The 14325-nt window shown below is 35.2% G+C and overlaps 1 protein-coding gene across 6 annotated transcripts; it reads left to right on the forward strand.

The window, feature by feature from the left end:
• Positions 1–6753: 6753 nt before the first annotated feature.
• On the forward strand, positions 6754–13061 carry LOC127789744 (zinc finger protein HD1). 6 transcript variants are annotated; one of them, XM_052318721.1, is made up of 5 exons: positions 6754–7144; positions 9846–10352; positions 10869–10961; positions 11298–11366; positions 12558–13061. In XM_052318721.1, exons 1-5 carry the CDS (start codon positions 7013–7015, stop codon positions 12624–12626), a joined length of 870 nt encoding a protein of 289 aa, XP_052174681.1. In that variant the 5' UTR covers positions 6754–7012; the 3' UTR covers positions 12627–13061. The 6 variants fall into 6 exon arrangements, with proteins under 6 accessions (XP_052174681.1, XP_052174664.1, XP_052174689.1 ...); XM_052318704.1 differs by having other exon boundaries at positions 6755–7144; positions 10815–10961; XM_052318710.1 differs by having other exon boundaries at positions 6761–7117; positions 10815–10961.
• Positions 13062–14325: the final 1264 nt, after the last annotated feature.

Consider the following 14325-nt stretch of genomic DNA (forward strand, 5'->3'; position numbering starts at 1 on the left):
CTCTCTCTCTCTCTAATTGAATTTGACAAATGGACTCTCCATCACCACTACTTCCCTGCTAACAAACAAACTTGCGTATAGATAATAATGACCACAAATTCATCCATAATTTTCATCCAATTTTTTTTTTTAAGAAAAAAATCTTGCATAAGGGTATGTAGCTTCTTAGGCCTTCTACAGGATTAAGAGAGATTCCTTTTTAAATACGATAAAATATGTGAAAATATATTAAATTTTTTACACAATTTACTCTTGAGTTGGTGGCTTGTATCGGAGACGGACAATCTCATATTAGGGGTACCTTGATTTACAAGGAACTATGATTTATAAGTGAAGGATTAATTATTATTTTTCTTATAAAATTCTTTTTTTAAATAAAAACATAAAATTAAATCCATACTTATATAAACTAAAACAAACAATATCTCTTCAAAATGTAAGAAAAAATTTGACATATTAAAAATAGTAATTTATACGTTCCATGCTACTAGTTAAATGGAGGCAGTGTATCTCACGATGAGATTGAATGTCTTCCCCAAACTTGAGTCTTGAAAAAGAGAAATTAAGAAAAAAAAGGGGTTTTGTGGGTGGGGGAAAGAATGAGACTCGTGGAGTGACAAATTTGGATGGAGATAGGAAGAGAACCAAAAAGAGGGCAAAGCCAAGGTTTCTGATTAAAGAACGGGCAGAGGCCCTGATTAGAGTAACCCGTTTTTGTCCATTTCACAAGTGATAAAACCTTAGCAGCTGCCATTGTTTTAAGGTAAAGGAACAAATATGGAGCCATCAATTTCAATGAATGAACATTATATAAAATATATATATATATATATGTCAATGATGAGGATGGTCATGTCAAATCACTTGATTAACACACCTATCTACTCCAAGGTCATGCTGACTTCTTCTATGGCTGTGCCTCATTTGGGAGATGTGGGAAATGTCTTCCCCTTCATATTTTATTTCCAGCTATAATCAGTTTTTTATTTTTTATCTATTTGAGTGTTCCAATTTTACCCTATTTATCTTTAAAAGTAGTGACCTTTTCTTTTCATATATTTTTAAATAAATTTAGATACAGAAATAATTTATACACATTCAAAATTAGACATTCAACACAGTTAATGCAGAATTTGCTATTGCCTCCCAATAATAATTTTGCATTTCAAGTTGTCGCATTGATTCGAACTCTAATATTTCATGTAAAACTCAAAGTATTTTACCATTGTACCATGATCATGGGAGTAATTATTCATCTTATTTTTATCAATGCTAGTTAGGGTGTTTGAGATTTTTAATATATGTATATATATATATATATTATCATTCTTAAATATAATCACAATGAGAGTTTTTAATAAAATTAGAATTACCTTTTAACTGGAAAAAAAAATTAGACTAAAACTCCCTTTAAATTATTTTCTTCTTCCCATTGCACGCCGTGTCAAATAACAACACAGACAAGGTCAACAAAAACAAAACTGACAAATCAGCATGAACTAAAACAGTTGATATTTGAGGGGAAATCAATGCACCAATCATCACCTTCCTCGATTGGTATCCAATTAATTCATGGAACATGGATATGCCAAATGAGCAGAAGCCTAAATTGGATGCAATAATAAAACATCAAGTTGCACTTCACTTTTAGGCTTCTTCAAGTGAATTATGCCACTCCAGAATAATAAATTCTTTCGTGCTTGCAGTTGCAGGACAAGAAACCAACAGCTTGATGGAACCTAAAGTTTGAAGGGGAATCACACCCCCGCAATATTGGCATTGCCATGGTTCATCATTTACTCAAATGAGTAATGATTTACTTGTAGAATTTTATATAATAAATGACTTGACTCGTTTGGTATAAATATATATATATATATTGAAATACTATTAAAGGAATGCACATAATTTAAAATATATATAATGCCGTTTTATGTGAAATTCTTCATGAAAGTCAAATCTCCTTTATGGATTCCGAAAAGAGGTGATTCCCAGAAACCAAAAAGTGGCCTTGGAGTGAGGTTTTACAAAACCCAAGTCTCTAACAAAAGTCCCACTTGAAACTTTTGTCAATGTCAACTACTTAAGACACCTCTCTCTCTCTTTCTCTTTCTCTCTCTCCTCTGCGCGCGCGCGCGCGCGCACACACACTCTTGTATAATAATATACATACAGAAGAATAGAGAAAGAGACATGTAGGAGTAAGAGGCCAAAGAAGGGCAGGAAAGGGGACCCATAAGCCAAAAGCAATTCTAATTCCAAATTACAATTCATCCAACAAGGACAAGCCACTTTGAGACAATCCCCTCCAGCTGTTTTTCATTTCTTTCCCCAGCCCATCTCTTTTGAACTTCTATTTGGGCATCTCTTTCAGCTTCCATGCCTGCAATTCCAGCCCTCCAATTGTCATGCCCAGCCAACACCGTCAACAGCTGATGGATCAATTTCTTCACAAGAAAAAGAGAGAAGAAAGAAAATGGGCTATTTTGTGGTGTTTAATTAAGGTTTTGTTTGAGCTGAACTAAGCTAATATTGGAATTAATTAGGCGGAGTTTGCATTGCAGCATCATCTGAAAGTGGGGCTTGCAATGATCATCTACTTTGTTTAGACAAAAAGAAATGGGGGGACATGGCAAAAAGTTCATGCAGATGAAAAGCTTTGTTCAAAAGTGACCATATTCACTTAATCTCTCACTTCGACTTCTATTCTTAGCATTATTAATTAGTACCACTTCATGATCCTTTCCTTCCCTTCAACTCAACCCATTGAAAGTTCCATTTTATTGGGTTCCATATGCATTTTGGCTGCTCTTTTTAGTTGCATCAGTCAATCGTGGCAAGGGCAACCATGCATTTTTGTCCTTAATTAATGGCTTCTTCTTGACACAACACTCAACACTCTGACAAAGAGAATAAGAATAAGAATAATAATAATAATAATATAATATGATAAAAAAATTTAACACTAGACTATCTAGCTAAATATATATATAAAAAAAAAAGTTTTATGAATGTAAAGAGGGAGAATTCAGAATTGTGAAACAAAAGAAGAAGATGAAGAAGAAGAAGAAGAAGAAACCAGGTGTTGGGTTAGGAATGGACAAAACTAAGATTGTGTTAGGATGGATGGAGGACAGCGTAAGGTTTGATGAACCTTACAAAGGATTTTGATGAAGAAGAAGATGCATGTACAATTTCACTCTTTGAATTCTACGTTAATTTGCTAATGTTTATGTGTATATTATTATTATTATTTGGTGAAAATGATTCTTTCGGCTTTTCGGCCTTTGTGCACTTTGCTTTGCTTTACAGCCCACCACCTCTGCTCTATATTCCTTCCATCTGCCCCCTCCAATCCAAAATTTTCTTTCAAACTTGAAAGCTATTTTGACCCTTAAATTATTAATCCATCCATACCTTTCAGTCAATTATTCACTTTTTCATCTTTATTCATTCACAAATTAAGAACAAATAAATGAAAGGAAGGATATTTGTATATATATATATATATATATATTCACCTCTAATTATACATTGGGTACATATACACATATTTTGACTAATTCACTAATTTAATTAATCATGATTCTTGTAAAAAACTCGTATAATTGAGTGCAAAAGGTAAAATTCTTTACCTTAAGGGCCTCACACACTGCTCTACGCACATGAGAGGGGTTAATCACAGAACATGGCGACTCCCTAGGGGTTAATCACGGAACACGGTGGCCTCCAAGATAGAAGACACAGTGTATAATGTCCACAAGAAACCACCCCTATAAAAGGATGAAATTCTCACACTGCGACTACCATAACTCAAACTTGTATTATTGGGTGTAATCTTCTATTATTGTGAACTATCCATGTTATGCCTGTTTGCCGTAATACATTATACGCGCTACGCGCGTGTGTGTGTGTGTAAGTAAGGGAATGGGATCCGATCTATGCTACATGGCTGGCTTTCAGGCTTTGAAGTTAGGATTTAGGAAGCCGGCGGCAACGGCAAAAAAGAGTCGGTCTCACTTCACTTCACTTCACTTGGAAACACTATTTAATATTAACACAGAATCTCTTCTCCTTGTGTTTTACAGCTAAAACATTTTCTACTAATTGATTTTAGCCGGCTCTCACACTTGCATCTTCCATGACGCGCGCATGCCTCGCCATCACATACCCTACCCTACCCCCCACCCCCTGCAATAATAAACACACAAATTGAGCTTTCAAGCAGTCGCATCAAATTAATATATATATATATATATTGTAAACAAGATATTATCTGCCTTAATTATATATTAATCACCCCCCCCCCAAAAAAAAAAAGAATAACTATTATGATTTTCTTTTTCTTCAAAGTAATCGACCCATTGATCACTGATCTGCAACTTGAAGGGATTAAGGATTGTTAAAGGGGCGATTAGGTGAATGAATTAAGGCAGCAAAATGAGGGATGAAAGCAACTCATGATCAAATGAAATTATATGACAAAACAACAACGATTTCTAATCATGTTCTTTGTGATCATTAATGTACTGCTGCTCACCCTTTCACCAATAACCAATAACCATGCACCCCATTTCTAATTACTATTTCAACAATAAATAGGTCCCCCCCCCCCCCCCCCACTTTTTTTTTCTTAGAATTATATAAAATAGTTTTCACGTTCAAAATTTGTCCATGACGACATTAACATAGAGATATCATAAAATACAAAAAATGTCTCTATCACATGCTATCAATGATGCAGATTTTCTGCACAACTTGTCTCTCTAAATATGATTTTTCTTCGGCCGGAATGGGTATGTCACCGTTACATGCTACATACTATTTTCTTTCCCTTTTTTTTTTTATTTTTTTACCAAACAGGCCGTGGCTTGTGGACATTAATTAATAACAAATTAAAAAATACTAGTGGTTGAATATTTTTTTTTTGAAGAGTTATGATTGATGATAATGTATCACTCATATAACACTTTCTCATTAAAAGAGGTTAAATAAATTATATGTCATTATCTTCTTTATCTAATATTTAGAATTATCATCCTTACGCGGTCTTCCTCAGCTCATGCTCTCGATTTCAGTCAAAGAGATAAATTACAAGTAGAAGCTTTATTTTACTGCTCAGGATAAGGAATTGAACCTACGATCGACTGGTGTGAATCTCAACTTATCGTGATCTAACCACTTGACATGTGTTCTGTAATCTTCTTTATCTAACACTTATTTCAATAAGAATGTAATACATAACTGATAACAATATCATTAAACTCTTAGCATTGTTTTTTTTTTATGAAACTTATAATTAATTAGTATAGGGTTTCAACAAGAGCCATGATGGTATATTTGAGGAGTGATCTATTGATTGAATGCATGAGCCAGTGGATCTTTAGCTCTTATAATCCGATTCAAACCACACAATCATTCCTGCTTACATTCCTAATTAATTAATAAATAGAGTAATTACGCTACTAGTTAGTTCCTTAACTGTGATAAAATACATGAGCCACCAGTGGATCTATTGATTCTATCTATTCCATGTTAGTTTTCTTTCTTTCATAAAATTTGACAAAATATTAAAAAAAAAAAAAAGGGATTGAATTGTTAAAAAATCAAAATTTTGTAATTGTGATACAAAAAATTAAAGTACAATGACTAATTTCTTACGAAATATAAAATTTATAAACTACTCGTATAATTTATTTTTTATAAATATAAAAAAAATTATCTATCAATAATATACACAGTTTAAAATAATTTATATGACAGGTAATCATCATTAATTAGGAAGTCTACACTGGAAACTAATTAAAACACTTTGATGATATACAAGCCAATACTAATTCATTGTTGATCATCATTAATTAATTAGGAAGCCTACTCCAAACTAAAACACTTCAAACCCTAATTTCAAATTTCAATTGGCAAGCGTTGAAGAAGAGCAATTAATTAAGCCAATCATGCGCCTCCACCGCTCTACCTTTGCGGCAGACTATGGCATTTAGTGTTGTCACTTTCTAACCAACAAATTCCATTTATTACTATATAAACTTAAATAAAAAAATAATTGCTAATTTCACAGTTACTTACTGTGCTCCCACCCCCACCAGTCACCGCCTTTTGTTTATTAGTTCATTTAATTCATCAACAGAAGCTATAGTTAAAAGGGGAAAGCATGACAGGTGACATGAGACAAGTGCATATTATAAAATGGCAATGTCCATTTTACTTTGTCCTCATTCCATACACATTTCCAACTGTTGAAAATAATATCGAACTAAAGTCCATAGCTTTAGCTTTCTCACTCAACACCCCCTACCCCATGTATGTATTCTTAATAATGTATACATTTTTAAGAGTAATATTAATATATACATTAAATAATATATTTTTTTATTTACCTATGTATTTAAATTTTGCCTAACTAATCTCTAGAGACGGATACATTTTCTCTTAATGTACTTTTCAAATAAATTTGGATGTGAATATAATCTATACACACTCAGAATTAGATATTCGATATAATTCATATAAAATTTATCTTCTAATATTATTATTATTTTTTAATAATAAATATGTCTTTTAATCCATTACCCTGATTCAAATCTTGATAACGATGACTTGAGAACAATACCGAATACTTTTAGACCTTTTAAGTTAAGTGTCCTTATTTTTTTTTTAACAATAATATTATTTTTATTTAATTTTAATCATAAATTCCCTGTCTTCAAGGCGTGAATGAAAACCCCAGGCGGAACAAACCAATGAAGATTCTCTTTTTCTTTGCCCTTTCTCTCTTTCTCTCTCCATTTTGCGGCTGTCCCTGCCACTGCCCCTGCCCCTGCCGCTACTCTGTTTTTGTTTTTTTTGGCTCTGTGGGAATACTTTAAAAGGGCTTCATCCTCCATTGAAGCCCCTCCTCCTCCTCCACTTATTGTTCACAGAGAGAGAGAGAGAGAGAGAGAGACACGCACACAGAGAGAGAGAGAGAGAAAGAGAGAGAGAGTGGCAAAAGAGAATGTATGCAGACAGTGAGCTAATGTTCCCTTACTTCGAGACCTTCTCTCTTCAAGAACAGGACCTCGAGGAGTCCTGTTGCTCCAACAGTTCCAATGTTTCTGTGGTCAGAACTCTCTCTCTCCCTCTCTGTGTATGTATATCTATATTCTTTTTATGAATAAGTGGTTTCTGTTTTCTGTCGATTGGGTTCACTGACAAATTGCTGAGTGAACATTACTTGTGGAGTTGAGGTTTCTGATTTTCTCTTGCTACTGAAGTGTGATCTGATTGGAATACGACTTGGATGCTAAAATTTAGTTCTTTGGAGGTGCTTGACTAATTCTTGGGCTCTCTGTTTTGTTGCTGAGAAAAATTGGGAATATAAATTCTTGCCTTAATTGGAATACCCAGTTGGGAGTATTGATCCAGGGGAAAGATAAGAGCATTGAGTAAGAAAGAAAGAATATTCTTTATATATATATATATATATTTTAGTACCTGATTTTTCTTTATTTTCTTGACTTTCAGCATTTCCTGGGCATCCAAACATAGGAACACTGAGCTTCAACTTTGTATGCTATCTCTAGAAACAAGAAGATATGTGTTTGGAAAACGATTGAACAATCATGATTTCGTGTTCAATTGGAAAAGACACAAGTAGACACGGACTTGTTTTGCCACTTCTTTAGACACAGATTCTCAACTTGGTTTTTAAGGGTTCACTTTTCGCCGCACTAACAAAAGAAGGAAAAAAGTTAAAAAGTAACAGCAAATTTAACTATTATGTTATGTTTTAAGCATCAGATCATTGAAACCTAATCTTGGAAAGAGAAGGATGCACCGTAGAGAAGTTGGAAGTCACTTCTTCCTTTGTTAGAACTCAGAAGTGGTATGGATAAGAAATCCATTTCCCTTATAAGTAGGATTGACATGTATTTGGACCAACCATAAGAATTTTTGCTTCCTTGGTTAGCAAATTCTGATGATACGAACTTTCAGTTTTTGAAAACTTTTGGGAAGCATTGTCTTTGTGGATTCTCAGACTTGTTTTGGGGTTGCAGCGCCAGCTAAGTGGTTAGATTTGTACAGCAGATGTTTGTTTCATTTTTTTATCAATCAGCCACTTTTCTTCATGTCATATCTTGGAAATGGATCAAATAGGAGGCATATTGACCGTAGTTTTGCTGAATGTTTCCTGATTTTACTGTAACTCTTGGTCTGAATTTTTAGGAGCATGGCTTATCTTTACTAAGTGAAATCTTGGTCGATTTGTAATTTCTTTTCATTCCAAGTTTTACTCTTGCATATGCTGTAATTTTGAATTCCATGCTTATGCTATCAATGGCTTTTTTTCTCTTCCCCTAGTTTTGGATCATATTAAATTGTCACTTTTAGTGAACATTTTCTGATGTAAATCTGTTGTGCATCCTCACTTTCTCTTTTCCAGGTAGCAATTTATTTAACTCTGTTTTTTTGTTTAACTGTTGCTCCCAACCTTGAAGAATGTTCTGGTTTGAATTGGTGAAATTTTCAGGATGAGCAGAACATGTTTGTTTCCCAGAAGTTTCTTAATTTGCCCAAGATTACACCACTTTCAAAATGTTCTGTTACAATGCATGAGTAGTCTTTTTCCCTTGCATTAAACTACTGTTTTTGCTATTTTGTAGTTAGCAAAGTCTTGAACAATACTTGATACAAAAGTTGACACTTCTTAACTACTGCACCCTCTTTCATGATTAATCTGTTTCGATAAAAAACACGAGCAAGATCATCAAGCAGGTCTCTATGACAAAAGCATTCAAGTTAGTTCTTGAAAGTACAGATTCCTTGAAGCATATTTCTGTAGGCAAGCACATACTGAAGCATATTTCTTGCACATAAAGAGAACCAAGATTCCATGCCATCACAACCTAATTTTGATTCTTCATCACACTCCAGGATGATTTGATGCTTATCATTTAATTTTACGTTAATTTTAGTAGTTGTTGCGACTTTGTTGAAGAAAATTTTCAATCAAACCTTTAACATGGTTTACCCTTTTTTGGTTTAAATATTATCTTTGGCTACCTCAGCATAGTTGATATAACAAATCCACTATCTTCACATAAATGCTTGATATCCAGATGTAGTGCTTCCATTTTTCTCATAGGATACAGCTTGGAGTTATTGGACATCACCATGATCTAAGCTGTTTCAACTATTATTATCAAATTGATGTTTCTTTTCCTATTGAATGCCATGTATATTTTCACCATTCACATATCAAACTTGTTTCTTTTATGCTGACAATAGTATTCAAATAGAAATCATTAACTTTTCACACTGCATGGCATTTTAATTTTTATGCGTGGTGTACGTGTCAATAAAAAATTATTACATGTATGCTTCCTCAATAAACACTATTTCTTACATTTCTTTTTAACATTTACTGCTTTTGCCTACCAAGAACAATCATTGTAGTTTTGGAACTCTTGTTTAATGTCGTCTTTACTATGGCTTTTTTCTGCATCATTCAATTGTCTATTTCTCTAAACAGCATAGTGAATTACGACCTTTACATAGGTAATATTGAAATTTCATATTTCACCATTGACTTGTCAAGGGAATGGGATCCTGGTTTACTAAAATTCTCGGATTTTTTTTCTCAAAAGTGGAATTTGGAAGGTAATTAGTACTATTTCCATCTTTTGAAAAACTTCTATGGTGGATAGTTGTGGTTTCTGAATCCTGGTTGTCTTTCAGTGTTTTAGCTTTTTGTTTCTGCATGTCAGCTATAAATATTTCTGGTCAGTAACAACTTGCCACATGCCATACCATACCCCTTACCTCTTGGAATCTAATTCTTTTGATAGGGAAACTTGGTTCAGACCTCCACAATATCAGAGTATGACTTGGGGGCAGAAGGGGATTTATTCAAAGCTCCAGAACCTATTATTGAAGAACCAGTTGTGGGTTTTGATCCCATTTCTGCTTCGATTACAATAATCTCTTGTGGGGAAGATGGCATATCCCCTCAAACGCTCGAGTTTGCAGACATTGACTCAATTCAAACCGAGCAACTATTAAGTGAGGTTTTCTATGAATGCAAGAAGGATCTGTTGGCCAAAGATGCTATTGACACCCCACTCTCTGAGTTATTGGACTTCAAGATTCCTGTTGTAGGGACAGATGAACACCAGATTGCAGAGGACAAATTCATCCCTGAAGGGTCATTCCAGAAAAGCGTTAGCTCAGGATGTTTAACCTCAATGGAATGGATAAACGGGGCTCCGATGAGGCCAAACTTTCTGGATTTTCCTGGAATGGACCTTAATGCTGTTTATGGGATTCGAAGGGCCTTCAGTGAAGGTGACATAAAGGTCAAATATTAATCTCTCTGGGATATTGCTTCTCACCCGTTTGTTTGTTTCTGTCTTATTTCTCCATGTCGTTTTCAAAGTGGAACCTATAAATTGTTCTCTACGAAATTTTGGCACCTGCTACGGTTGCAGAGTTTAGAGATCTCATTGTCAATCTGCATTCATGTTTAGGCTAAACTACTAATCCCATATATTTAGTTGAATAAAGTATTACGATGTCTAGAAAATAAGGAGTTGGGATAGGGGAACAATGCTTTAACCTACATTATACATTGATTTTTCTCTTTGCTTGAGGTTTCTTTTCCCATGTGGTGAATCCCACCAAGTCTCAAAAATTTATATTTTTGTACGAGCAAGAGCATATTGGTTTGTGACTAAGTCTGCAAACCGAGAAACAATTAGATATATATATATATATTGACAGGATGGGGCTGGGTCATTCATACTGAATTTTTATGACAGACTCTTGGTAATCACAATGTTAACCTCATCCAATCTTCCGTTGGGCTGCCACAGTTTGTAAGCAACTGTAATGCTGAAGACCGCAGACAAAAGCTTTCCAGATACAGGAACAAGAAGACAAAGAGGAATTTTGGCAGGAAAATCAAGGTAATTTATAATTTAAGGTTCTTTCACTTCCTGTGTTCTATTATTATCCCATCATTGCGGGGCCACATGCAACCAAAATTCACTTGATTCTCAATGTTGAAAACACTTGGTTACTTACTTCCTGTCCCACTGCCCTTCTGGCACCTGTCTCACTTATTTCCAAAGCTTTGTTGTTTCTATTTCTAGAACTCATAGTATTCATGCTTGTTAGTCACAAACCATAATTTTAGGGCCTTTATTCTGACTTCCATGATTTTTATTTTTTCACAACTCAACGTTGATGAAGCATTAAACTCCTATGATTTTGCATGATGCATTCTTCACACCCCTTTGCAGGGGAGGTTGCCAGTGCATCTTTATTTTATCATGACAGCATCCTTTTGGGACTTTGCTAGCAGCATCAAGGTTTGTAACCAGAAGGTCATGGGTTTGAATTCTGAAAACAGTCCCTTTGCCAAAAAAAAAAACTACAAGAGGAAGGCTGCATACAAATGCAACATCCTCCCCCGACTTGCAAAGTGGAAGCCTCATGCACTGGGGATTCCCTTCTAGCATCCTTTTGAGAGCATTATCAAACATCATCTATCATTTTTGCCTCATATACCCAGTGTCTTGAGCAGTGGTTCAAGCTCATATTGATTGCCTATAGCATCAAAAGATCTCAACTTGTACTGGAACAGTAGGTTGCATCATCATCATTATAATTAACTATACTTTATTCTAACCAAGTTACAGTCAGTGGTGCGGTATTTATAATGTTAGTTGATTTCTAGAAGTCACACTAACAATACAAATGTATGCAAAAGAAGAATGTGGCAAATTTTTACACCAAATGCCCTTCCTAACACAACCCTCTAGTGAGGGAACAATGATATGTAGTTCTGAACCATCTTCACATGGAAAAGTTTTATGAGATGGTGATGAATGAAGATAACTAATATGAATGAAACCAATCTTTACAACATTGAACAATGGGTTGTATGATATTTGTGAAACTCCCAAGGGCCTTGATATAATTCCTTTTAGAATGATTTTTCTTAATATCTTTTAAGCAGCTAGCATAATCATTGCAATCATAGCAATCTTTCTAGCTTTTTCCTTGCAAGACATATTACCAATCCTGTCTTCTTTTTCTAATAACAAAATGAGTTCTATTCATCATATCTGCTTATTTCCTTCCAGGATTCTTCAAACCTCTGCAGCATTCTTGTATGAGGAATTGAGGATCTTATTATTCAGAATACCAATTCCCTTTCCAAGGAGAAGTTTTTGCGTCAAGATTACTTTTTTTTCCTCATCTGTCAAAAGTTTACTATCTCCAGACGGCCACTATTTTAATTTCCATTTATAATTTATATTGGCAAATTTGTGAATTTTTGCACTGCTTCCTACTTGGTTCTAATCCTGGAGTTAAAATCATTTCAGAGAGGCTGTCCTTTGTGATTTTACTTTATTAGGCAGTTTATTTTTCTAAAAATGCTGGAATCGCAAAGTTTTCATTTGGTTTTGTTCTACTTCATTTTGGTTGCAATGTAGAAAAAATATTAATTTACCGAGTTCTTGCCATTGCGCTCATTCTGCTGGGTACCGTTTCAGTATGCTTGCAGGAAGGCTCTGGCTGATAGTCAGCCAAGGATTCGGGGAAGGTTTGCAAAGACAGAATAAACTGACCTCTTGAAGAAGCAATAGCTAAAATCGATCCAGCAGTCTGAAGCGGATATAGCATATAGGATGAAGTATCAAGAAGCAGCACGAGCAAGTAACAAATGACATACCAGCAGAAACTCGACTTTCCAGAAGATAGAAATGGGTTTCGCTCAATAAGACAGTTCCCCGGCACCTGCAAAAACTAGTTGATCCCCTGTGTTTTTTTGTAATAATCGTCATAAATGGAAATGTGCTAGTAGAGTTGGTGATGGTATTGTATATATGTGGTGTCCCCCCCCCCCCAACCAAAAAAAACAAAGAGAGTCAGTCTCAAAAGTTTGTTTCAACTCACGCGTTGTGAATCATCTTAATATGATATGGGTGTTGTGAAATCATCTTAATATGATTAGGTAATGTTAATCCCATGGATGTGTTGAAGCCCTTTCGCCTTAATCCTCTTGAGCTTGAGGAGGATCCTCAAAGATCTATTTCAGTTCATTATTTCATTAGGAGGAAGATTTGCAATATGCTGTGAATTGGCTGGTTATGGATCCTTCCTCTTTCATTGGTTGGCATGAATCCTCCGATTCTCTGTTTCCTTTCTGTTGTGGCGATGGAGAGTGGGAGCTTTGGTAGTAAGATTAAGGTTGCTCCTTGTGTTTGAAAGGCACGGGTTTGAGTGGTGCGTGCAAAGATGACTGGTCTCCCCTAACCCCCCCAAAAGTGAACACTTTTGGTTTTTATTAAAGGCGGCGGCTCAATTTTACTTTGTATTTGTGTTTCCATTTTATTTATTTTTGATATTCTTAAAATTGAAAGTTTGAGAAATTTAGAAGGGTAAATTAGAGAAAAAAAAATGCTGAAATTTTCACGTTATTTTAATTTTTAAATATATATTTTTTATTTTTAAATAATCTCGTTAAATTTTATTATGGATAATACTACACGAACTGAAAGTTGAACAACTTGGTGAACAATTCCATCAAAATTACTATTTTAACCCTTAGGGTAAAAGACTACTTTAGCCTTGATGGAGACTCCCTCTTTTCACTCTCACCTCTCATTCCCTCTATCACTCTCCCAGATCTTTCACTCTCTCTATGCTCTCTGCTTTTTCACTCTCTTTGTGCTCTCTGCTGGGCTAGCTCAACCTCACTGCATCTTCTTTCACTCACTTTCTCTTTCACTCTCTCTCTCTCTCTCTCTCTCTCTCTATTGGCCACCGTCTCCTCCGCCAACGCGGCTCACACCGCCCGCCGTCGCCCCCGCTCACACCGCCGTCATCTCTCCCTCCATCACTCACACAGCCGTCACCCACACCACCAGCCACAGACCACCGTTGCCCCTCACACCGCCTCTCGAACCGCCATCGCCCCCCCAACCGGTCGCCCCCACTCGTCCGCCACAAAGACCCCTCCACCGCCGCCCGCACCCACCACACCGTCGCTCGGACCGCCACCGTTGAGCCCCCATCTGCACCGCACCATTTATATATTTACGTATATTTATATATTTTTCTTTTTTCTGTTTACTTTTGTTGTTTTTTTATAATAATTTGATTGTTGAAATAAAAATTAAATAACATGATTTATTTTGGTTGTATGTTTGATAGTTAGGGTAGAAAATATTATTTATATTATTTTTACAAAGCAGATTTCATACTTTGTTATTAGTTTTTTTTTTCGGGAATTAATCAAATTATTTATGTATTTATTAC

This window comes from Diospyros lotus, chromosome 1 (assembly GCF_014633365.1).
Source record: "Diospyros lotus cultivar Yz01 chromosome 1, ASM1463336v1, whole genome shotgun sequence".
In the NCBI taxonomy this organism is placed as follows: Eukaryota; Viridiplantae; Streptophyta; class Magnoliopsida; order Ericales; family Ebenaceae; genus Diospyros; species Diospyros lotus.